The sequence below is a fragment of the Clarias gariepinus genome, chromosome 22, assembly GCF_024256425.1.
Source record: "Clarias gariepinus isolate MV-2021 ecotype Netherlands chromosome 22, CGAR_prim_01v2, whole genome shotgun sequence".
Classification (NCBI taxonomy): domain Eukaryota; kingdom Metazoa; phylum Chordata; class Actinopteri; order Siluriformes; family Clariidae; genus Clarias; species Clarias gariepinus.
In genome coordinates this window covers 17,933,748-17,959,559 of record NC_071121.1, presented here as the reverse complement: position 1 = coordinate 17,959,559, position 25,812 = coordinate 17,933,748, and the positions used below count along the sequence as shown (strand labels likewise).

General features: G+C 38.7%; 1 protein-coding gene and 1 long non-coding RNA gene across 3 annotated transcripts in view; one reads left to right on the top strand and one right to left on the bottom strand.

Moving 5' to 3' along the window:
* The window catches only part of LOC128510397 (uncharacterized), a 39,928-nt gene extending 31,014 nt beyond the window's left edge, over nt 1–8,914 (top strand). The window contains exon 4 of the long non-coding RNA XR_008356110.1: nt 7,781–8,914. This is a non-coding gene — a long non-coding RNA (uncharacterized LOC128510397). The remainder of the gene's footprint in view (nt 1–7,780) is intronic.
* prpf6 (PRP6 pre-mRNA processing factor 6 homolog (S. cerevisiae)) overlaps nt 1–25,812 on the bottom strand; it is a 32,279-nt gene that overhangs the window by 2,867 nt on the left and 3,600 nt on the right. Inside the window, exons 3-20 of one of the 2 annotated variants that reach the window (XM_053482652.1) lie at nt 25,664–25,782; nt 25,448–25,526; nt 23,192–23,368; nt 22,542–22,682; nt 20,438–20,532; nt 20,147–20,303; nt 17,093–17,255; nt 14,453–14,571; nt 10,780–10,998; nt 10,175–10,297; nt 8,929–9,050; nt 7,315–7,453; nt 6,166–6,285; nt 5,167–5,343; nt 3,004–3,137; nt 2,787–2,878; nt 414–528; nt 179–305 (exon numbers count right to left, since the gene is read on the bottom strand). In XM_053482652.1, the coding sequence (XP_053338627.1) occupies nt 179–305; nt 414–528; nt 2,787–2,878; nt 3,004–3,137; nt 5,167–5,343; nt 6,166–6,285; nt 7,315–7,453; nt 8,929–9,050; nt 10,175–10,297; nt 10,780–10,998; nt 14,453–14,571; nt 17,093–17,255; nt 20,147–20,303; nt 20,438–20,532; nt 22,542–22,682; nt 23,192–23,368; nt 25,448–25,526; nt 25,664–25,782 (2,418 nt within the window). The remainder of the gene's footprint in view (nt 1–178; nt 306–413; nt 529–2,786; nt 2,879–3,003; nt 3,138–5,166; nt 5,344–6,165; nt 6,286–7,314; nt 7,454–8,928; nt 9,051–10,174; nt 10,298–10,779; nt 10,999–14,452; nt 14,572–17,092; nt 17,256–20,146; nt 20,304–20,437; nt 20,533–22,541; nt 22,683–23,191; nt 23,369–25,447; nt 25,527–25,663; nt 25,783–25,812) is intronic. The other variant, XM_053482653.1, reaches the window with a different exon arrangement.

Genomic DNA, 25,812 nt, shown 5'->3' with positions numbered 1-25,812 from the left:
CAAAACATTAAATAGGTATACTGTGAGTATTGAGGGCATAATACCATTTTAGAATTACTCAAATCCCTGCAAATATTCCTTCTCTCCAAAAATACTTTGTGTTGGCGTTATATAAATGCATCTAGGCCAATGAAATGCAAAGGGCACTTTTTTTTATTTTTTATAAACATGCACTTACCTCTGTACCATGTTGTAGCTCAAATTTGTAGAAAAACGCCCATGCATCACCCAGGTCTGGCTCAATCTTCACTGTGCGCAGAAACCATTCTCTTGCTTTGGTGATCTTTCTCTCACTCCAAAATAACCTATGGATTTGGAGATGCCAAATTAATCATGCAGGTGTATGCAGTACGTCCTTACACTGCAGTTACACAATTTTTTGGACTTAAGGCAAGAATGAGTTGTAGTCTTACTTTGCAACTGCCAGTAAAACATGGGGATCATGCTCGCATTTCTTTAGGGCATCAACACTCTTGGTCTTTCTTTGTGGTCTAGCCTCCAAGAACACAGCCTCTGCCCAAAGGATTCCTATAAGAGTAGGGCAAAGGTCATCTTTGGGTGATTTCAGTTTTCTAGCATGTAATCAATTTAAATTAAACCCTGGTATATTATGTTTAGATTGGAGAACACAACTTGCATGCAGGTCTGTGGTGATCACATTTTTTTTCCTCTTGTTTAAACATTGTCTTACATCCACTTAGATGCCCACTTGTGCTCATTATCGATGTTCTGTGCTTATTCAAATTGTGGCAGTGTTACAAATGCACAAAAGTAGCCAAACAAAGACTGTAGGAGGGTACATTGCGACCTTGTGTTTCTTTATTTAAATTTAATTAATTAAAAAGATATTTACATTGATTTCTTTTCCCCTTTCCTCTTCAGCATAACTGTGTAAATCATGAAGCTTTTTCATGTTATTGCATTCGACAGTTTGCTTATAGCACTATTTTATACTTTTTTTATATATATATATCTATATCTATATATATATATATATATATATATTATCCATATACGTTATTCTTTCACAATAGACCAGTGGTGGAAACATATATAATGCTATGGCAAGGTGAGTAAACGGGTCAGCAGAAGGAGATCTAAGACCATCATGCTAAGCACCGAGTCACTACAAGGATGTACTCAGCCCGCTGCTCTTCACTCTGTTGACCCATGATTGTGTACCCAGTTACAGTACCAACCACATCAAATTTGCAGATGACAACTGTAGTAGGCATGATCAACAACAAGGCCAACTACAGGGTGAGACGACTGGTACAGTGGTGTACCGACAACAACGCAGGGAAGAGGACCACCACCACACCCCTCACTAACCAACAATGGTGCCACAATGGAGAAGGTGAACAAGTTCCTAGGGATGCATATCTGAGTATCAAATACCACATTGCTGGCCAAGAAAGCTCAGTCAAGCCTCTATTTACTCCACAAACTGAGGAAAATACGAATCCCACGTCCTATCGTGGTTCTTCTACCGAGAAACCAGGGAAAGCATTCCCACCAGCTGCATGACTTTGTGGTACGGAGGCTACATCAGCCAGCAAGATCATCAGATCATCTCTGGGTTCGCTTGTGTACATCTTCCACAACTACTTCACTAGCAGAGCCATCAGCAACCTGCAGATGGTTCACTCTGTTGCGGTCTGGTAAGTGATTCCGCTCCCTGAGGGCCAACACAGAGAGACTGAGGAGGAGCTTCTTCCCGCAGGCAATTAGGTCTCTCAATCACACCACTATGCAGAACTAACACAATCTTTTTCACAATCAATCAATCTTTTTACATCCATGGACACTATGGACAATTCCATGCATATCTACCTTCACATCTAAAGTACATGTTTACGTTTACATCTGGACCATTGCACAAAGACCCTTTTTTCTATGCATATTTGCACACCATCTTTCTCCCAAAAATATAAAAATTTCACAATTTCTTAAATGTTCTTGTACAGTATATTTCTATTTGTACAGTATATTTCTATTTTCGTACAGCATATTTCTATTTTCATATTTTCTATTTTTCCTAGTTCAATTTTATTTTGATTTTTTATTAAATTTTTCTATCGTATTTCTTTTATTCATATTTATTTCTTATTATAAGCTTTAATTTTCTTTTTAAGGTCACTGGCAGTCGTATAAGCATTTCACTCGATTCGTACTGTGTATGTGACAAATAAAATTTGAATTTGGTTGACCTCTGTGAACTTTAAACTACTCCCTTCAGGGAGAAATTATCGGCGCCTACAGGGTCCTTCTACAAGGCATTATAACAGCTTCATCGATCAGAACGTCAGGAAGCTGAACTCTAAAAATCTACAAATTTTGTCACACACATCTTTCATTGTACATAACACATTTTATACTCTCTGCAGAACTCTGCACAAATGGGCCTGTTTACACACCTGGTTCATATAAGACACTTCATACTCTCTGTCTAAAATAAATGTTGTGACATTACATAAGCTTATTAAAATTATTCCATGGTGAATGCATGCCGTAATGAAAGCAAAAGACAGTGAAAAATAGTGAGAGACTTTTTTTTTTTCTTGCTTGGGTATTGTATTTTAGCAGTGTATATACAGCGGTGTATCACTGCGAATTTGTAATGAATCCATACGTCATTCATTTTTTTCATTGTGAAACCAAAAATATATTTTTTTTGTATATAGCTAAACCTTTTCAAATGTGCTAATAGGGGTGAAAGTACCATTTAGAAGAGAATGTGAGATGTTTTTCCAGCAACAGATAGGGAAAAAATTGTTATAGCCTACCTGAATTAGGGCACTCTTGTAAGGCTTTGGCCATAAGTGTGTTGGCAATGTTCTTTAGACCTGCTCTGTACTCAAGTCGAACTGATTCTAACCTAGGAAATGAGAAGAGAAATAAGATTTTTACACAGTAATTGATGTGATCCATCCAATTCCATGTCTTAAGTTTTAAGCAAATTTTGTGGTAAGCAGAGAACCATAAATAAAACAAATGTCTCACCATAGCTCTGGGGTCTGTGGGTTCTTGAGACGTGATTTCTCCAAAATAGCACGAGCACGTGTGAGCTGGCCAACTTTCTCCTCCAGACGTGATAGCAGTAACCACAAAGGCATAGAGTGGGGACACTTCTTCAGCTGACCAAGAAATACACAGAAAAAATTACCTGCATGATATGCATTTTGTTTATTGCCCTCATTTCCTTTTCTTTAAATCTCTTCTCCTCAAATTAAAATATGAATAAAGGATGCAAAAAGAAAACAATTAGAGAAGGCAAATCTATTTTCCCAAAAAGATTATTAATAACCCATTACACTGTCCCTTGCCATAATGGAACATATAGCTTAAATAATACACGAATCCATTTTCTTGAGTGACTTTGAGAAAAGCATTTGCCCTCTTGGAATGAGACAGTAAAAATAAGTTAAGAGTTCAAAAAAATAAGTGGTGGTTTGCTTCATGTGACTCAGGCAATGCACATGCTAGCCCTTGCCCTAGGTGCGACGGTAGGTGTCATATTATAAATGAAGAAGTGCACTGTGGATAGAATATTAAATAACTTCTTTTTATGTAAATATATTAAATGAGCTTTTTTATATATATTTTTTTATATTTTCTCCCCTAATTTAATCGTGGCCAATTCTTCCTCGTCACTAGGGGGCTCCCACATTAAGGCTTCTACTACCATTCAGCCGGGAGGGCGAAGACTATCACGTGTTTCCTCCGAACCGTGTGACGTCAGCCGACCGCATCTTTTCGAACTGCTCGCTCACGCACCGTTAGGGGCGGAGTAACACACTCGGAGGAAAGCGCTAGCCGCTCCTTCCGCGTGCGCGAGCTCACAGATGCCCCTGATTGGCTGTTGAGCCGTGATTAATGTGGAAGCGCAAGTACCTCTCATCCCTTCCCCCCTGAGAGAGCTCGGCCGATCAGCTCTCTCTGTGCCTCCGGCTGTGAGAGGAAAACAGCATCACCCGGGGTTCGAACCAGCGACCTCCGGATGATAGGGCGAGCACTTTACCACTGCGCCACTCGGAGGCTAAATGAGCTAATTTGAGAAGCTTATTTGAGAAGTTTAATTGATTTTAGTTAATTTGCACAAATTAAAGATAATCTGATCTAATTTATATTATGATTATGAAGTGAGTAAAAACTGAATGGATCAGTGGAAATTTACTTACAAGTATATTACAGTAGAGCATTTTTTATTTAATTGTGCATGCTAGATTTATGTTGTCAGCATGTGAAGTTAACCGATTACTAGGGTTGGGTATCCTTTGTTTTCGATACCGGTGCCAAATCAATACCTTTAAAACGGTACCAGTGCCTGAACCGATACTTTGCTGTTGTCATCATAATCGGTAGACTCCTTTTTACGACGGTTTGTATGACTGGGGCCATCCACACCGATAGTGCCAGCTGCTGTCCGCCAGCTGTTGTCCGCCAGCTGTTGTCCGCCAGCTGTTGTCCGCCAGCTGTTGTCCGCCAGCTGTCAAACACGGTGCATCCCTCTACTTTTAAGTTTATTCCGTGTGCTCTCAAATGTTTTATTAGGACGTGTTTCCCCCTTTACACGCAACTGCTGTAAAACATTTGCAGTGTCGGAATCCTTTCTTGTGAAATATAGCCACACTTTCGACCGTTTAGTTTTAGACATTTAACGAAAGTTGTTTAATTTAGCAAGCTAAGAAAGCGGTAGACCACCTGCTACAGTCAGAGCATGTAACGTTAGTTGCTGCATTCACGCGCATTTCGGATGGTCTCTCATTTCCTGATGATTTGTGCTTTTAACTTTCTTATAATAAACTTTTAATCTACAAAAATAAAATGGAGAGTAACATTACTGCAAATGTTTTGGATTTATATTATCAAAGCTTTCCGGAATTTAAGATTTTTTTAATTAAGGAAATAATTAATTTTTCCAATCATTTCTGTCATCTTATGAACGCAGTTTACATTTTTTTTGCTTATAACAACTGCGTCATTCAATCGACAGTTCGACAGGCATTTAAGAGGCACCGAAATTCGTGCTCTGTTTTGGTCCGGTACATAGGTACCGTATTGACACCGGTTTTCGGTACCCAACCCTATTGATTACCCAACTTGAAACATTATATAAATTGTTTATTACTGCTCAAATGACTATTACAGCATTTCAATATTTACCCCCTGGTTGTAGGCTTCTCTGGCATCATCCATGTTCTCAGATTGCTCCTCAATCTGGCCTTTCATCATCCAGAGTTTGGGGAAATCTTCATAGTGCTTCAAAGCCTCAGAGCAAAGTTCCTGCGCTACTACAATGTTTCCCAGTACCCACTCCAATTTCACAGACTTCATAAAGACCTGGGCAAAAAGATAAAGCACCTGTATTTATAATGCAACTGTGCTCGCATTTAGTTATATCACAGACACACAAATCTAGTAATTTTTTGGAAAAATTATGTTTCTAATGTTTGTGGGCATCTCCTATAGTTAAATGCTATGTATAGGCACAATGGCTACAAACATTCTTACTTATTTGCAGTAACTGCTTTGTCCTGCCTAAAATCGTGCCTGGCATGAAACCCTTCTGCTTTTCATATTCAGCATAATTTATCTTAACCAATTCACTTACTGTGATGTGTTTAGCGGAACCCAGTGGCAACCAATGCTGACACGCAGAGAATATGCATTAAATACATACACTTTAAGTATGTTACTTCATGGATATTTGCCCCATGGACATTCTGTTTGCATTGAACACAGTCACTTTAAATATGTGAATCATGACACTTTCAGGCACATTTGCACACCCCTGGACATTTCTATTTTTATTTAACTGCATTCCTACACAAAAATTCCACAAATTCTATATTTTCTTTATTGTACAGCTGGTTTTTCTATATTTTTTATATATTGTATAATTTGTACTGTACAGTTATTTTATTCATCTTAGTTAAATTTACCTTCTATTTTCTTTTCATATTTATTTCACATTAATAGTCTTTTATTTTAAGGTCACAGGCAGTCGTCTTGGCATATTTCACTGCATATCATACTGTATGTGACAAATAGAAATTGAATTTGTATGGTTAATGTATTGAGAACAAAAGTCTTCAATACAGACACTCAAACCTTAACATTCGTGGATCTGGCTAAAATTGAAAGTTGTTCTTGATCACTCACCCTTGCAGTTGGAGCACTGCTACGAGCTTTTGCCAGGAGTCTGCGGGCTCTTTCATACTCATTATTCTCTGACTCCAGTTTTACAGCAGCCAGCCAAATCTCTTCACTGTTGGGGTTTGCCTGGAACAAGAGAGAGGGGTTAAGACAGACAGTTAGGGAAATAAAGCATGAATGGTGAGAATCATAAATGCATATAATAAAATGCAATCAATCCAAATAAATTATTGATTGGTACAAGCGTACAATGTTTCAATAGACAAAGTCCGCAAGTGGATGCTATGCTGCATCATAGAACATGCATGTGAACTTTGAGCTAATTCAAAATATACAGTGGAATCATCCCACACTTTCTTTGTACACTGTGTAATATAATACTATTTGACAGCTGACACTCTCCTCATAGCAATACCATTTGTGATGTCAGGGTGCCCATTGCAACGTTCTCAAGAATATTACTTGAGTTTATTTGAATATTATTTGATTTAAATATGATGACCATGTGTAAAGTGCCAGAAACCCCATCAGCTGAACACAGGTTGCACACAGAACAAAGGTTGCCATAATGCATACATAGACAAGTTTAATTATTCTAATTCCACACTAACTATGCAAAATGCCTGCTAAACTAACTGGATGTAATCATATATTTAAAGCAGTTGGTAAAGATAATCAGAAATCCCAGGACTAGTATGCAAAAGTGTACTTGGCATAATTTATATTAAATATGATCTTTTTCCACCCCTGTTGGCAGAAAACACTTAGTAGTAGACAAGCAAAGTTTTGTAATAAATTAACTTGATAAACAAGCGAGGTTTTGACCTACGAGTAGTACACATGCGTTTGTCTTCTAAGTGTTTTCTGCTTCTTTTTCAAGTTAACTTATTACAAAATTTTGCTTGTCTACTACTAAGTTACTCACAATCCAAGGTTTCACTGTAATAATACAATTAATGAATAGCAAAAGTCAAAATGTGATTTATTTTTAACTTGTTTAATAATGTGGTTACCAAAAGTTCAAATGTTTTGTATTATTTATAAATGATCATAAGTTATAACAATGCTAAATGATTTTTAAGATTAAAGATGTGATGTAGTTTATAGTATCCGAGTATAAAAAAAAAAAAAAAGAAAGAAAGAGTTGGATTTTACCTGGAAGGCTAATGCAAGAATGCTTCTGGCTGCGGGGACATCTCCAGCCAGCCACTTAGACTTGGCCCCCATAAGCCACAACACCTCAGCCTTGGGACAGTGAGCAACTGCCCTTTGAAGCAGAGATTCCAGAGACTCTCTAAGAGATGAGAAAAAGAAGGAAAATTCTGTTAAGGTACATTACATTCAATTTCAGAATTCAGTTACATTATTTTGCATTTTAACCATTTAACCTCTTGACAAGAAATGCTCCAAAATTCCCGGTAGATAGCTCAATTGACTTTTCAGTCGATAGAACACAATGGAGCAACACAAGCATATGGCACCCAAAGTCTTCACGGCAACTTGAATTCTGTGCCTCTACACTCTTGCTCCAGATGATTTCCAAATGAAATGTGAAATTTGCTTTTATTTGAAAAGAGGACTTTTGATCACTTAGCAACAGTCCTGTTCTTTTTCTCCTTAGCCCAGGAAGCCATGGCTTGATACTAGGATTGCAGCACCTACAGCCCATTTCCTGATGACATCTGTGTGTTGGCTCTTGACACACCTCTGAAAAAATGTCACGTCAGCAGTATTCCCCGGGTGCGTGATGAAATAACTTTTTTTTTTTTTTTTAAACAAAATATTTACAAAAGTTAATAAATGGCTGTCTGGTTTAACCTGGTCACACACAGCAGCAAATAAATCCACCCCTCCATCAGTATTTAAATTAAGCCATTGTCAAATAAATCAGCTTGTTAATGGAACCTTGCATGTTGTGCTGCATATCACCTGTTGTGCTTAAGAATCATTCCAAAATTGTTTATGGGTACTAAAAGTAAAAAGTCTTATAAGATTATAAGAGACTGAACTCAAACACACTTTGACTCTTAGCAGAATCACATTTAATCTGATGTGTTTCCAGTATCCCTTATATTACCCACCCTTCAATCTCCGCCCCATCCGCCAAAAAAACAAAAGCACATCTGATCAAATATTATTAAATGTCTAGTCACCTAGTCTAAATAGCATGTTTTTAGTTTATTTCCTCAATCACATTACATTTCCAGATGGTACACAGCTCTGTAATTTCTGTCCTGCAAATTTCATGGTAGAATTTGTGAAGAAAAAAATCCTTTTTTTCTGGGACCCTTCATTTTTCTATGTGTTTCTAGAAAATAGAGGTTGGGTTAGCGTATACAGACAAGGGCATTGCTATGTTTAAACGTGAGTAGTATCCGTAATTTACTGACAGAATGTACCAAGATTCCATTGATGGGTGGAGGTTAGGTCTGCAAAATTATTGTAATCTTAGCATCATGTTAGCACAAAGTAAAAATAAATAAATAAATAAATAAATAAATAAATAAAAACCTACTGTAGCCACTACTTCTACGATTTGGATCCACTTCATAGATTGTGTTGTTTGAAAGAATATTCACAGTTGTACAATGCAAACAAACCGGGAACTTGTTCTGCTTTGGAGCTACTATTTCTTCAAATGGTCCGCCTAAATGGAACTACGATAATGAGCTAATTGACACTGCCTGATTCAGGATAAATTATATGAAGGAAGAACAGTTAATAAAAGTGTAGCTACATTGGTAGTACAACTTGTAGTACATTTCTCACCGTGTGCCATGACTCTTCTCAAAGTAAGCTGCTCGCAACCAAACACTTTTTTTGCTGGGAAAGACCTGCAGTGCGTGGGCATAGATGGCACGAGCACATTCTAACGCACCATGAGCCACACACTGGAATACATAAAAATACACAAATATGTAAACATAACATCAATGTAAAGGTTTTAAGTTGTAACATATGGACACAGAAATAATTAAAACCAATGACACTGTACATGTTTTAAATAAAGTGTGCAGGTGGTGAAACTCCTGCAATATAAGCCAGAACGCATGACTTTTCCTGTACAATCCAAAAAATAAGGTTTGACATATTGTTTGGAAGGACATTGCTTGCTTCCATAAATTACAAATTATGCTTGCCTGCATGAAATGGCCATAACCTGCTTCTTAAAGCTCAGTTTAGGTAAGATGAAGAACTAAGATGGAACCAACACACAAGACTCTAAATGCTTTTACCATCTTAGATTTTTTTTTTTTTTTTTTTTTTAAGAAAAGGTTTGACACATTTGAACATAATCGCCAGAATAATAGCCAAGGATAGAACTGAACCTCTGAGAAGTAACTTAATTGTTTGATTAATAGGCTATATAATAATAGCCTATAAATGTCTGAACATCACTGATCTCAAACAGTGTCAGAGTCAGATAACTGATTAAACATGTTGGAATGAATTAAAACATATCTGTATTAACTTTGGCGCTTTCCTATAACCAAGGATGGAGAATGACAACCAAACTAAGGTAATATAATGTATGTATAGGCAAAGGGAAGTCAACAGCTAGGTCATATTTTGTAATTTAGGTAATTAATTATAATAAACATTAAAATCATTCTTGGAACATTGGAGTAAGTTCTATAAATGTAAAAGGTTATTTATGATTGCTCATGATGTCCATGATATTATGATCATATTTCCATGATACAAGAATGGCTTTAGATTTTGATTTGCCAGGACCTGTAATCAATTTTCAGTCAATCAATTTTTTTAAGCTTTGCACTGCATATCATACTGTGTATAATAATGTATGTGACAAATAAAATAAAAAAAACAATTTTAATTAACTTTAAAACTTATAAAACTTTAAAAACTTAGAAACTTTAATAAATTCATTTTAAAACTTAATTTTGGCTGATCCCACATCAACCTAATCCATGTCTTAACCACAGCAAGAACAAGGGGCAGTGAAATTTCAGATTAAATTCAGTCCAAATATTTTTAATAAGGAGTTGCTTACACTTTCAGCATCCTCCATCCATGTGTGTTTACAGTCTTCTTCCTCAATCCCAATGCCAATGACAGCTCTGATCACAGCCTGACAAGTGGCCACGCTACCGGCTTTATCACACTCCTCAGCATCCTGTGAGAATGATGTCAAGAGATGACATAACTGTAAAAAAATTATACTCTATGTCCACCAAAAAAAAAAAAAGGCAGTAAAAACACCTTGCCAACTATTAAGCAAGAGGGTGGATTGATCGTGTTTTGGAGTTATGTGGCAACCCATGGGGAAAACGTTTTACATGTAAATGGAAAAATAAATTTAATTAAATACCAGCCAATCCTACAAGCATGTGATACACCAAACCAAGAACCTGAACAGAGCTTCTAAAACTGGACTAAACATACCTCAAAATTAACCTTGAACTTTTACAATGGCAGTCACATTACCCTAATTAAAAAAGTAAGCAATGAAATGCAAAAAAAAAAAAAAGCAGAAGACATCTTGTATATGCTGTCATATATTACAGGAATTAAATATTTTAAGATGGCAAGTTAAAAAAAAAAAAAAGCAGACTACATTAGCTTCGTGTTGACGCTTTGTAAGCATAAACAGCTGACCTGAATCCACTGCTCACGGTTGATCTCAACACCATTTGCCCTCAGTGAGGTGATTGCTCTGTCAATGATCTTCTCTACCATCTGGGTGTTGCCATTGGCCTCTTCCAGCTTGGCTGCCGTGATCCAGATATGCCGATCAGTGGGAATATTTTCACGTGCCTTGTTCAGAACACGCCTTGCATTCTCATATGTCTCCAACCGGGCCAAGGCAAGCCAGAGCTAAGACCACAAGGAAAGGATATGTTGGAGAGATGCAAAAGACAGTGGAACCTCAGATTACGAGCCTAATCTGTTCCGAAAGCTGGCTCGTACATCAAATCACATTTTCCCATAAGAAATAATGGAAATTAAAATGATTCGTTCCACAGCCCAAAAAAATAAATACATAAAAATTAACACAAAATATAAAGTAAAAATAAAACAAATTAACCTGCACGCTACCCTAAAAAAAAGTAAAAATAAATCCCGACAGATACAGTAGTTGGCCAGGCAGTCTGCGACTTTTACCGTCACCGCGCACGGCAACTGCATTTGGGTTTGTGCGTTTGCTGGCTTTTTACCGCTGAGTGGCGCTATATAACTACAGACTGACTCCTCAGGCCTTAGTTCGTTCTCTCCAGGATTAATGAGTCGCAGCTCGGCTATAGTCGCATGTAGTTGCAGATAAAATCAAGTGAACCATTGTAATTAAACAAATTCATAATTACAGTAACATTACAGTACAAATTTATAATTACAATTATTTTAAAAATATTTTTAGGATTGAATTTAAGCAACGTAAACGTTAACACACTGAGCCTTTAGATTTTATGTGTAATTAGAAAAGCTACACGTGTAGGATCTTGTGTCATCTTATATTTTGTGTTCTTTAAATTTGTAGTAGATTTATTAACTGAAATAAATGAAAATAAATGACCATAAAATTAATACATTGTCAGATTAATGTGCAAAAACGATATAGTAAAACTATATAAGCTACATAGCCTTTATAAGACTCTAATTTTATTTAGGTGCGCTCACAATGACGAAAATGATTGTGTATAGAGTGATTACAACCAATACAATTTATGTTATGATAAAGAAAATCTCCATTTCTTCTATTCCAGTAAAACAGTAATAATGTCAATTTTAGAATCTAAAATCCAGAAGATAAAATTTGCAGAAATTTAAAAAGAGGCCTGAATTACTGCAGGTCTTTAAAATCCAGGTCTTAAAATGGGGAGGGGTGCATTTCATTTATCTGAATGTATAGGTGAGAACAGCTGATTCACACCTGGGGAGGGTGAATAAATTGCATTTGAACGTTGCCTGCCATTGTTAAGCACACACAGTAACACTAACATCCCAGGACAAATAGGAATAAGAGCCCCTGATTAAACGGCATAGATATTATTAAATATTACAACAAAATTCCTTTGCGCTCGTGAAAACTTTATGCGTGCGAGAGGAGGAGATAAACAACAATGGCCCACGTTTAGCGTGTCAGAAAATGAACCGAAACTCTGTGTATACGTGAATTATTAAAATGGTTAGAGTGAATCTCCTTGCTGTTTTTCCCCCAACGCATTTTTTTTTTACCTTATGCCTGCAGCTGAGCACTGATTAGATTACGAAGTTAAAGACGTGGATCACGATATGTCACGGCGTGCGCCTATGAAGGACGTGCGCCCAAATATACTATCGCTTCTCGCTCACTCCGTAGGCTCCCTAGATAGGCGGCAGGTATGTATTCGGGCCGGCTGGCGATAATTAACGTTAAGATCTCAGGCTCCGCATTATAAAGGCAAGGCGCGGAGTTGAGTCCGGGAAGTACGTGATGCGGTGGAGCAGGACAGAGTGGCATGCGAGCGGGGCGATGTGACGCGGTCCAGGGACTTTAAACTGGAAGTCCGCGCTTTGATCCTTGCGCTCTTGTCCGTGCAGGCGGGGCTGCCTTCGCGTGCTCCGTTCTGCCCACTGCCACCAAATTAAATTAACAAATATTGTAAGTAAAGAACAATAGCCCACGTTTAGAAATTCTTTACAAGGCTGCGTTGGACCGGTGTTATGCCCAGAGAACTGGGGGATGTAGCCTACTGAAGCTCAAATTTCCGAAAACTACACCTGTGACACAATAACAATAATATTTCAAAGATTTTGCAGGCTGACGTTTGGAGAAACCAGAGAATAAAGAATAAACCAGTTGTTGGGTCAAAATAACCCAACCAGGTGTTCATTTGTAAACTACATCCCATTGACATGACCCAACATGAGCAACACAACAATGTGTTTAAAGTACCCGAAATAACCCAGAATTTTGACCCAGCATAAACCACCCAACGATGTGTTTACGGGAACAACACGGCATTTTTAGTGCGTCTTTTTTGAGTTATTGTAATGTTTTAATCTGAAAGTCTATTTTACCAGTTATTTCTATATTTAAAGTTTGATGTATTTTTGAATTTATTTTTTAACATAACAATAAACAGTTACAAACAGAGATATAACAGTTCATTCTTCGTACAAATAAAATTATCAGCCAGTGAACTTGATCGTCTGTCAAAACAACATTTAACCAATGTTTGTTTTTTTGACTCATTATTATACAATAAATATCAATATATCTGGTTCACATTTTTCATTTTTGTTGTATAAAGTTCACAGATGTGGAAATTACAATCACTGTAGTATTTCTTCTATACAACATATTGTTAAGACTTTTTTATTGACTTAATTATATTTTAAACTGCGTAGAGTAAATAATGTCACTTTGCGCCACCTGGCGGTGATTTCACGAATGACTTTAAAATGCAACTGATTTATTTTGGCTGCTGCCGTTTTCCGACGGCGGTGAGTGCGATGGTAATAGGCATTCTGGTTGTCCACCTACTGTAAGTGTTTCCATCTATGGACACAGGTGCTGTGTGTGTGTGTGTGTGTGTTTTTTCTCTCTCCTGCGCTGCTGAGTGTGTGTTGTGCGCGCGCGTAATTTGACACCATGCCGGTTGCGTGTGAGTGAAGCACCCCCTCTCTGTCTTGCACACACAAGGCGAGAGAGAGAGTGAACCAGCACAGTTTTAAATTACGCGCGCGCACACATAACACACACACTCAAACACTGACACACACTAACGACGAGAGAGAGGGAGGGAGAGTAAGAGAGATACAGTGTGCGAACCGGCGCGGTGTCAAATTACGCGCGCACACACAACACACACACTCAAACACTGACACACACTAACGACGAGAGAGAGGGAGGGAGAGTAAGAGAGATACAGTGTGCGAACCGGCGCGGTGTCAAATTATGCGCGCGCACACACAACACACACACTCTGCGGCGCAAAAGAAAGAAAAACACACACACGGATGTTGATTATACCAGTAAGAGACGAGCACTAAGACCCAGCAGGTGATGAGGAGATGATTACCCGCAGCGCAAGAGAGAAAAAAAAAAACAAAAAAAAAACGTTGGCTCAGTTGGGATCACGTGACGCTTGGCATCAAATTAAGAAGCGCATGCGTAATACATGATACTTAGTGCTCGTAAAAACCAAGACAATGCTCGTCCCCCCCCTCCCAAGTCAAGATGTATTAAAAATCTTTGCTCGTCTTGCGGAACACTCGTAAACCGTGTTACTCGTAATCCGAGGTTTCACTGTACATTATTGGACAAACATCAGGTTGAAAATAGTACCTCTACACTGGTTGGGCAGCATTCCACAGCTCGGCTTAGCATAATTCTGGCATCCTCTGGCTCCTCTAGTTCAACAGCTGTCTTCCACAGGCGCACTGATTTAGATACATTCTCCAGAGCTGCAGTGAAGGATTTACAAACACAATTAAACATTACATTCACAAACGAAACAAATCTCCATAAAAAATTTAAAAAATGTAATTAAATTCCCAGTATCTTAATCCAGCATTAATCACTGACGTAAAAGCAATTTGGAATTCAAGATGAGTTGTACTGTAGTGTAAGTGGTAGCTCTATATTATTCATAAAACAAGCACCTCGAACAAAAAAAAAAGAAAATAACTGGCACTGCTTATAATTCTTGCTTGTGCAATAACTGTTAACATTAAAAGGTTTACAGTTGTTTTAGGATAATTTTTTTTGCCTTAGTTAGATAAAACAAACTGACCTTAAAGAAAAAAAACAATGGACAATAGGTGCTTTCAATCCTTCAAGGATGAAGAAAACATCTTCACCGTCTTCATTTAAAATAGCACAATTGACCATGCAAAAGATATGCAGACCTGTGAACGACCTCAGGACAGTCAAAATACATAGAAGCCTAGGGCCTGTCCACACGAAGCCGGTGCGTTCCCTATACGATCATTTTTTTTCCCTCGTTATAAAAAAAAATTGCGTACACACGAAACCACTGAAAACGGTGTAGTATATATGCCAGACCAGTATAGGGCGCTGTATTTCTGCCATAGAGATACACTATACACGGAGAAGAAGCACCTTGCGCGCTGTATATGAACCAAGATGGTGTTGTCCATTATCGCTTGTTGCTCATAACAGTTGCATAGAAGCAATAGATTTTGCTGTAATAAAGCTAGCAAGCTTTGTAGCAACACGAACACAATCATGTAGTCCGCCATTATTGTTGTTGCTGTTACCTGTGACGCAGCCGACACGTGATGTGATGACATCATCGTTTCACAAAACATACGGATTGGCCGTACACACGAAGACGCAAGGGTGTCGTTTTCAGATTTATCCACTTTGGGACCCGGTTTCAAAAAATAGCGGTTTCAGTCTCCTAAAACGCCGGATCCATGTGGACGAAACGCCAATACGATAAAAAATTTATACGTATACAGCGAAACGGGTCTCCGTGTGGACAGGCCCCTAGTCTGAGAAATGCCACTGCCTGCATTCAATTAGCTGCCTAAACCTTGGCACAAAAAGGTGTGGCTGCTAGACAGACATGCTGACATTTTCTTTGCATATTTGGATTGTGACATCCTCACTGCATTGGGGAAATAATGTACCTTCACAGAATTTGCAGAAGTCTTTTTATGAAATGCTGTTGTAAAGGTACACACTCCTTCCGATTATCCCTCACAAAAAATATGAGGGATAATCAAGATGGTTTTCAGCAAACGTAATACAAGCCTTTGAGTTCTTTTTTTGGTCTGCAGTTGCTTGCACCTTGGAACTCTTTCAAAAGATGCCATTTTTGCCCAATCTCTTTCTTACTGTTGAATCACGAAAACTGACCTTAACTAAGGCAAGGAAGGCTTGCAGTTCTTTAGAAGCTGTTCTGGGTTCTTTTATGAGCTATTGGATGAATCACCAATGCACTCTTCGAAAAAAATGTTGGTGGGCCGGCTACTCCTGGAAAGATTCACCATTATTCCAAATTTTATCCTTCTGTGGATGATTGTTTTTGTTATAGGATTCAACATATTAGCCACAGATTTCGTGCTTATATTTTTCTCGGGAGTTTGAGCGTGTCTCACAGATGTGTGTGCAGGAAGAGTTTGTGTGTTAGTGCACGTCTCATAAGTGTATGTGTATGCATTTCATATACATTTGTTTAAGCACTTAGTAGTATACATGTATGTGTGACTGTTTCATATATCTGTATTTTCCTGTTCGTGTAAATGAGTCAAGTTTGATTTAAGATCTATACGGCGCCTCATACAACAACGATACGTGTTCATTACTTTGTTTCACATCCGTTCCTGAATTTCATTACATCGCTGCTTGATGCATTGCTTTTTGAGATCTTTTACTGTGCTTCATAACAGCATAGTATATCAAATAGAAGACAGAACAAGGAATCTAGGGAAACCAGGAGATAATTGTTTTAGTATTTTCTTTTTTTGGGGGATTTTCTCCGTAATTTAGTCATGGCCAATTCCTCCCCGTCACTAGGGGCTCCCACATTAAGGCTACTACTACCATTTAGCCGGGAGGGCCGAAGACTATCACGTTTTTCCTCCGAACCGCGTGACGCCAGCCAACCGCATCTTTCGAACTGCTCGCTCACGCATCGTTAGGGGTGGAGTAACACACTCGGAGGATAGCGCTAGCCGCTCCTTCCGCGCGCGCGAGCTCACAGACTACCCTTATTGTGGGGTTGAGCCGTGATTAATGTGGGAGCACAAAGTACCTCTCATCCCTCCCCTCTGAGAGAGCTCGGCCAATCAGCTCTCTCTAGACCTCCGTCTGTGAGAGGTAACCTGGATGATAGGGCGAGCACTTTACCACTGCACCACGCGGAGGCCTTTTAGTATTATTTCAAAAAAATATATTTTAAAGCTGTCGAGAAAAATAAGCAAATTCTCCTTTAATAAGAGCGACTTAATCACCAACCTTTGCGCAGGACTCGTTTCTTAGCTCTGATGTCTGTCTCAAGTTCAGCTGCTCGAATATAGATGCGCACAGACTGGGGGAGGTGACGTACAGCCTGAGCAACTACAGCCTTTGCAGTGTCTCCCGGCTGCAGACGTGCAGCCTCCAGCCACACATCCTCACTCTACACATAAAAATAAATAAATAAATAAATAAATAAATAAATAAACAAACAAACAATTGTTAATATTATCCTTACAGTTTTTCAACCCTGATTAACTAATTGTAGTTATAAAAGCAATGAATCACTGATAACTGCAAGGGAATACCTAGTCACCACTTTCATGAATTTTCCCACATACGAAATTAAGCAACTTTGGAACTGTGCATCCAGGCGGCGATAGTTTCTTGCTCTTAACTTTGACAGGGTGCTTTTCACACCTTAGTTTATTTGCTTTGGTCCAAATCACTTATGATTACAAACTTATAAAGGTTTCCCAATAGTTCTTTTTTCACACAGAGAACATTGTACATGTACCAAAACAAGTCACTTAAAAGTACACAAGAAATTCATCACCCCTTGGTGGTGAGATGTGTACGCCATGGGAACAAAAAAAAAAAAAGTAAATCAAGAATATCATCCTGCTTTGTCAAATAATGCATGTTTAGAGCAAAAATTCAGCCTTTTGCATTATCACTGTTTACAAGAATTCAGTCGCATTTGTAATATACACCCACATTTATGCAGACATACACAGACCTCTTCCTGTTTTTTAATTTTTTTTTTATTACCCTTACATTATTTATATCATTTAAGAAATTTTGATATTACAAAAAGGTAATCTGGGGAATTTCAATCCTGAAAAATGGAAAAGTAATTGCAGCAAAATTCCTCCACAGCGATGTGAAGGACAGATGCCAGTAGGCATTAAAGGGGTCATACAGGCCTACATGCACTTTTTTAAGCTGTTTGGACTGAACTGTGTGTTACGAGAGTGCGTACACAACCACTCTACGATGATAAAGAGCAGCCCAGTGGTTTTCTTTTCATTTATTACAATAACATGCCCCTTCTGAAATCAGGCCAATCGCAAATGCCTTGCCGTGTGACGCCATACCGACAGAGGCCTCTCCTACACTAGTTGATTGACACTGGTGTTTTAGCAAAGACCCGCCCCAAGTAAGAAGAAGCTGTCGGCTATTGTTTTTCGCCGCTGGAGCAAAATGGCGCCTAAGCGAGTGTTGTGTACAGTTGTTGGGTGTAATAGCGAACACAGCAGTCGTCATTCACTACATAGGGTTAGTGACCTAGGGTACCTACCTAGGGTTAGGTATCTGAGCCACTGAGGACGCAGTGGCTGAATTTAGTTTTTGAAGCTAACGTCCCCGCCAATTTACCTAAATGTGTTCATGTTTGCGATAGTCATTTTTCACCAGACTGCTTTATAAACGTGGGTCAATATAAAGCAGGTTTTACTAGGAAGCTGCTCCTAAAAATGGATCTGTACTAACGCTTCGTGTTCCTGCTTCATCTTCACCAGGCTCGGTGAGTGTAATTCCTTTTACTATGACTCTTTGCAGATCGCCTTTACTAATAATCACGATGAATGCAGAGTGTAAGTTAACTTATACTCTCATAGAACATGGTTATGGCTTCTTCTCTATGTACATCCGTCTCTATATACTCCCTAATCGCCCGTTTATAATAAACAATGCATTAAGGTCATAGTCTAGTTGCAAACTGTGTGGGTAGTCGGAAAACTATATTATGCTTACCTTTGTTACGTTAGATGGTTTATAACGATGTCTGTCGAAGATTAAGAAGTCATGTAAACACATCAGTAAACACATCGCGTCCGTATCACTCTCAGTAAGCTTCTCCGCTTTATGTTGTTGCTCGCGGCAGCGTAACAGCCCGTTAATTCATGCCCATGTGGTAATGAGAAAGACAAATCGAGTCGATGCACGTCCATTCTTTTAATTTCTGCGTTGTCATGCGATATTACAACCTTCCGCGTAGGTTCCGTACTTAAATCAAACCAAAAACGACTGAAGAAAACAGGCTCAGGCTCTATATTTCAGCGTTTTCCAGTTTGGACTGCATTACCCACAAAGCACTGCGTTGTGGGCAATGCTTTGTGGGTAATGCAGTCCAAAGCATTGCCCGCACTGGACTACACTTCCGTGGCTATACCCCACGTGTGTTGTGAAGACACGCACCACAGAACTGGGGCGGGCTCAGCAGAGGTCATGAGCATCTAAAATTAGCATGTACTAAAACAGGTTGCTGAGAACAGAGCTAGTTTTTACCAGGTAAAAGTAGTGTCTTTTTTACACAATCCTTTTGAATTTTTAATTAACGTATAATACAAACTTTTCATTAGGACCCTAAAGATCATATTAACATTTAATTAAAAATGGGATGTCTTTGACCTTTAATGCACAATTGCAGTTGTTGCAAGCAAAGGAGGCAATTAATTTTTTACATGAGGCCAGGCAGGTTTGGACAGCTTTATTCCCTTAATAAACACAATCATTTGAAAACTGCAGTATGGATTTACTCATGTTATCTTTGTGCAATATTAAAATTTAATTGAGCTGAATTATTTAAGTGTGATGACATTAAAAAAAAGGAAGTGGACAAACAGCTCTTCACTTAGTTTACAGTAAATGAACTCATCAGTCCAAACTTTTTCTAGTCTCATTCCTGAGTGTTCCTGCCACTTTATGCTTGTGAAAACGCTTTTCATTTTACCATTACACATTTGTTACATCTTTTGTCAATTAAAATTTTTTTATTATTATTCATGCAAGCAAATAATTTGACCAGTCTGAAACAAAATCTGGACCATGACCAATATGAACAATGTTAACAGTAACAGCCCAGGACAGTTATGAGCATCTTGTCAGAGAAGTTCTTTAAAAGAGAGAAATTAATATATTTTTTTATTTAATAATTATATCACAGAAGCATGAGCTCCTGTAATTTTCTGATGGGTTACTGAATCAATTATTTAGCTTGGATTTGATTAAATCTGTGTATGTGGCTACACACGAAACAGCAGTTTAGCTTACCTTAGGACACATTTCAGTTCCCTTCATGATGAGGTTCCTGGCCACCTGCAATTTTCCAGTTACCTCCTCTAGACGTGCTGAGGCAATCCAGGCAGGAGGGTGGTGAGGATTCGTCTCCCTCACTGACTTCAACAATAGACGTGCTTTCTTAATGTCGCTGCATAAAAACACAAAACAAAAACATGCCAATCATAAAAGCCAAGAAAATTAGATACTTTAGAGAATATGCTCATTCACATAATCAAAACTGTAAATTGATAATCTGCATAAACGTAAGCCCAAGTAAATTACCTAATATCACCACCATGAGTTGGGATCATGGAGTTGAGATCGGTTAAATAGCCTTTAGGGTCCACCACGGTCTGCCCGCTCACCGAGTCAGAAACCTGCACAAGCAATGATAAATTTAGTCCTATTCCCCCCATATATAGGATGGTTTCAACTACTGTAAGTGAATGTATAATAAAAGCCTACTACCTCTTCCACATTACCAATTAAATGAATGAACTTAAACATAAGTAAATAAATTACAATTGAAATTTTGATAGCATCGCTTGCTGTAGAGAGACTGTAGGTCAGTAAAACAGTAGCCCCCTAAACTTCACCCTATGGTGGTTGCTCTTTACTATTTGTACACCAGAATGTATGTATGTATGTATATATATATATATATATATATATATATATATATATATATATATATATATACACACACACATACATATACATACATACATATACACACATACATATACACACATAAATATACACACACGTTCAAAAGTTTGGAGTCACTTTTTAACCCCATGATCGTTCCTGATTTTTTTTCTTTCTACATTGTAAAGCATTAATCTCCTTTGAACAGTTGATATTGAGATGTGTCTGCTACTTACGCTCTGTAAAGACTTCATAACGCCTATAAACTAAGGTGCTGTTAGTTGGTCATTTTTCGGGCTGATAACTCCAAATGAACTTCTCGTCTGCGGTTTTATCATCACCCTCCTGGGATGGCCTTTATGAGAGCCAGTTTTATTATGGTGCTTGACGGATTTTGCAAATGCACTTGACAATACTGTTCTTGCAAGAATTATTACAGAAAGGCTGACCTCTGTGTCTTTAAATAACAACTAACTGTTGTTGTTTTTTTGTTGTTACGTAATTACCTAATTCCATATTTGTTATTTTATATAGTTTTGACAGTATTGTTGTAGAATGTATAAAATAAATCACAAAAAAAAACAAAGAAATTTGCAAGTGACCCCAAACTTCTGAACGGTAGTGTATACACACACACACACACACATACATATATATATATATATATATATATATATATATATATATATATATACACACACAGGGGCACCTCGGCATACATATTTAATCCGCTCCGTAGTTCCTAAGGCAAAATTATATAAATTATGCAAATGCAGATAATCTGTTTCAGATGCCCAGAAATATTAGAAATACTACCAATTTTAAATAATCATATTTTTGCATAATGAAGCAGAATGTAAAATATATAGACATTAAACCGCACTTAATTTCTGATTTCTCTTGGTACCAGTTACTTTAAAAACAAAACCGAAAGTGGCTCCCTTTTCTTCTTGCTACGGTCTTTGCTAAAATTTTTTTTGGGGGGGGGCCAAAAAAAAAAAAAAAAAAAAAAACACAAAACACAAAAAAAGAAGCTTAAACGTGCTTCACTTGGCTTTCCAATGATGCATACAAGCTTAGAACAGCAAAATTTCAGTTCTCAAAACAAAAATTTGTGAGGCTGGGCATATGCTGGAGAACACCAGAAATAAGCATGCGCCCAAATCTTTTTCACCCCTCACTCACTCCGAAGTCTCCCTACGTAGGTGGCCTCCCCTTCTGTCTGTTAAGATGGGGCTGGATGAGGATTTGTTGTTAAGGCCTCTGTTCCCAGTCGAGGTAAACCGCCCAGACGTCAAAAGGTGGTCATGAGGACCCACGTCTGAGGCATGACTGGCTTTTATATCCAATTATATCTGAGAATGCCGTGCCATGCTTGAGACCACCCTTTCAGGAATGCTTGTATTCTCACTGGGTAAAGTAAACCAGAGTTAAGGGTCAAGTGTTTTCAAACAATCCTGGGTTCCTAAAGTGAAAACACCGTAAAAAGTTAATCAGTGTTGTCCACCCCTGCATCCGGCCATCTATGACTAAAATTAATAGGCCAGTCACATCTGTTTGTCCTGGATGCCTGAGAAATTTGTCCATCCCTAAACTGTATTCTAGGCATAGGAGTGTGTTTCATATAAACTGCAGCCTCCCAAATGTGATATTCCACAGTTCACTCATGGCTCAAAACATTATTGTGAAAGGTTGATTCTTTGACAGCACATTTTGTTTGCTCCAACTCCCACTGTACCTGACTGAGCCTCATGTCCATTAGGGTGTTTCTGGCCTGGCCGATCTTTCTCATGTCCAGCTCTCCAGCCCCTGGCGTCATGCCCCCTGGATATGGTGTGTTTAAGCCGCCAGGGAAAGGTGTGTTCAAACCACCAAACTGCTGTGTAAAACAGCACACAATACAATTATAAATGCAAAAAAAAGTTGTTAATTATATAGTAATTTATATTTTCTATTAATTTCTACCAGTATTAATCGCACAAAATATAAAGGAAAAAACTGAAATAAAATGATAGAGCTCTGCATTATAATTGGATCAAGAGACGTTTAGATTCAGAAGCTTAGATTTCTTTTTTTTAATCAAAATTTTCAATGAAACAATAATAACTTTACAAGATTTGATCATATTTTGAGTTTAAGTTTTGAGATTGTTTACTAACCTCCATGTACCACTGTTTTTGTAGCAGTGACATCAATTTCACTTACGAGAAGTGAAATTGAGGTCTCAATGACTTACAGAAGTACATTTCTGGAGAGTTAAACATCAATACACCTAAAAACATTCTTTCTACCCATTACATTTGAATAATTTGATCTAATGCATTATATAATAGAACAGATAACTAAATAAAATTATGAATATATTAAAAATGTTTTAATGTACATTACCCCTTGTCGAGGGTCAACAGTAGTGTGGTTATCTCCAGTCTGTAGATGTTTAGCAAAGAAACTGTCGGGAACTGGGGTAAGTTTCTCATAACGTGGGTTTCTTTGTCTCTTGTTTCTGGCATCACCCACATCTGGAATACTCAACCACTCTTCTTCTGACACCTCTGCTAGCTTCCTCTACACAAATCAAGAATATTAAATCTTTAATTATTTTTAAGCATATGTTGCTTTAGAATACTCAATATATATTACCCGAGTGATGCAATAAAAAAATTTATATAAACGCAACACCTTTGTTTCTGCTCCGATTTTTCATGAGATGGACTTAAAGATCTAAAATTCATTCCAGATACACAATATTACCATTTCTTCCAAACATTGTTCACAAATCAGTCTAAATGTGTGATAGTGAGCACTTCTGCTTTGCTGAGATAATCCATCCCACCTCACAGGTGTGCCACATCAAGATGCCGATCTGACATCATGACTAGTGCACAGGTGTACCTTATACTGCCCGAAATAAAAGGCCACCCTGGAATGTGCAGTTTTGTCTCACAGCAAAATGCCACAAGCATTGAGGGAGCGTGCAATTGGCATGCTGACAGCAGGAATGTCAACCAGATTTGCTGCTCGTGCAGACCACGTGTAACCACACCAGCCCAGGACCTCCACATCCAGCAGGTTCACCTCCAAGATCGTCTGAGACCAGCCACTCAGACAGCTGCTGAAACAATTGGTTTGCATAACCAAACAATTTCTGCACAAACTGTCAGAAACCGTCTCAGGAAAGCTCAACTGCATGCTCGTCGTCCTCATCGGGGTCTTGACCTGACTCCAGCTCGTCGCCGTAACAGACTTGAGTGGGCAAATGCTCTCATTCGATGGTGTCTGGCACGTTGGAGAGATGTTCTCTTCATGGATAAATCTCGGTTTACATTGTTCAGGGCAGATGGCGTGTGTGGCGTCGTGTGGGGCGTCGTGTGGGTGAGCGCTTTGCTAATGTCAATGTTGTGGATCGAGTGGCCCATGGTGGTGGTGGGGTTATGGTATGGGCAGGCATCTGTTATGGACAAAGAACATTTCACAGGCCACAATTGACAATCTGATAAACTCTATGCGAAGATGTGTTGCACTGCATGAAGCAAATGGTGGTCACACCAGATACTAACTGGTTCTGAGTCCCCAGACCCCCAATAAAGCAAAAAACTGCACATTCCAGGGTGACCTTTTATTGTGGGCAGTATAAGGTACACCTGTGCACTACTCATGATGTCGGATCAGCATCTTGATGTGGCACACCTGTGAGGTGGGATGGATTATCTCGGCAAAGCAGAAGTGCTTACTATCACACATTTAGACTGATTTACGAACAATGTTTGAGAGAAATGGTAATATTGTGTATCTGGAATGAATTTTAGATCTTTAAGTCCATCTCATGAAAAATCGGAGCAGAAACAAAGGTGTTGCGTTTATATTTTTGTTGAGTGTATTTATATACTCTGTAGTCTCCCTAGACAGGTGGCACTCCCTTCCGCAGATATGCAAAGGGACGGAGTCGCCTATTCGGGGTGGCTGGCGATGATTAACGTTAATAGGATCTCAGGGCTTGCTCCCCATTATAAAAGCAATGTGCGGAGTTTAGTCCGGGAAGTACGGTAAGGAACGAGAGAGTGCAAGCAGGGCGATGTGACGCACACCAGGGATTTTAAAAAGGACACTGGAATTCCCCCCTTTGATCTCCGCGGTGAAGACAGCACGGGAATGAACTGCGAAAGCTCCTGCAGCACCTTCACTCCCACACTGAGCCCGCCGCCAATGAAGACAAGGCCACGAGGAGGACTCAAGCCCCTATCCCAGTTGGGAAAGCTGCCCAGCTGACGGACGTCAGCGAGGACTCCCGTCTGAGGCCGCACCTACGGAGAGCTGGGAAGGGCCAGGCCGGCTATCGACAGCAGGAGAAGCGCCGTCATGAGGGGCGTGCAGAAGCCGTCCTCCCCTTTGTTTCCATCCTCCCTCCTTTAACCCTTTCCTTCCCCATTACTCCTAAATAAATTACCCTTTTTTTCGTAAGACCTCGCCTCCTGTCCGTGCTTTATGGTGCTGCCCGTGCAAAAAAAGGGTCAAACCTGTTACTCTCTCCCTCTCTCTTATATAAGTATATATTTATATCTAAGTATATTATATATATGTGCGTGTGTGTGTGTGTGTGTGCGTGTTTAGAGACCAAAAGAAAATCCAGAAAATAAAAGTAATTACCTTCAAGTCTGAGAACTGCTGTTGGATCTTGGGCCTCTCCATACGATACTTCTCTATCTCTTCCTTTTCTCGTAACTCCCTATGCAAAAGCAAATATAACGTTAAAAAAACATATGCAACTTGTTTAAAGGAAATTTAAAAAAATCCATGTAACAAGCCTGGCTAACCATAGTTTGTCTTATAAAAAAAAAAAGAAAAAAAAGAAAAAGATCTGACCTCCTTTCCTTCCGTCTCTCATCCATCCGCTTGTCCAGTGCTGCATAAATGGCATCTGCTTCTTCATCATCCTTCTCATAAGGCCCACTTGAGAATAGGCTACCAGCATAGCCATTAAACTATGGCAAATTAAATATAACAAGTTTTTA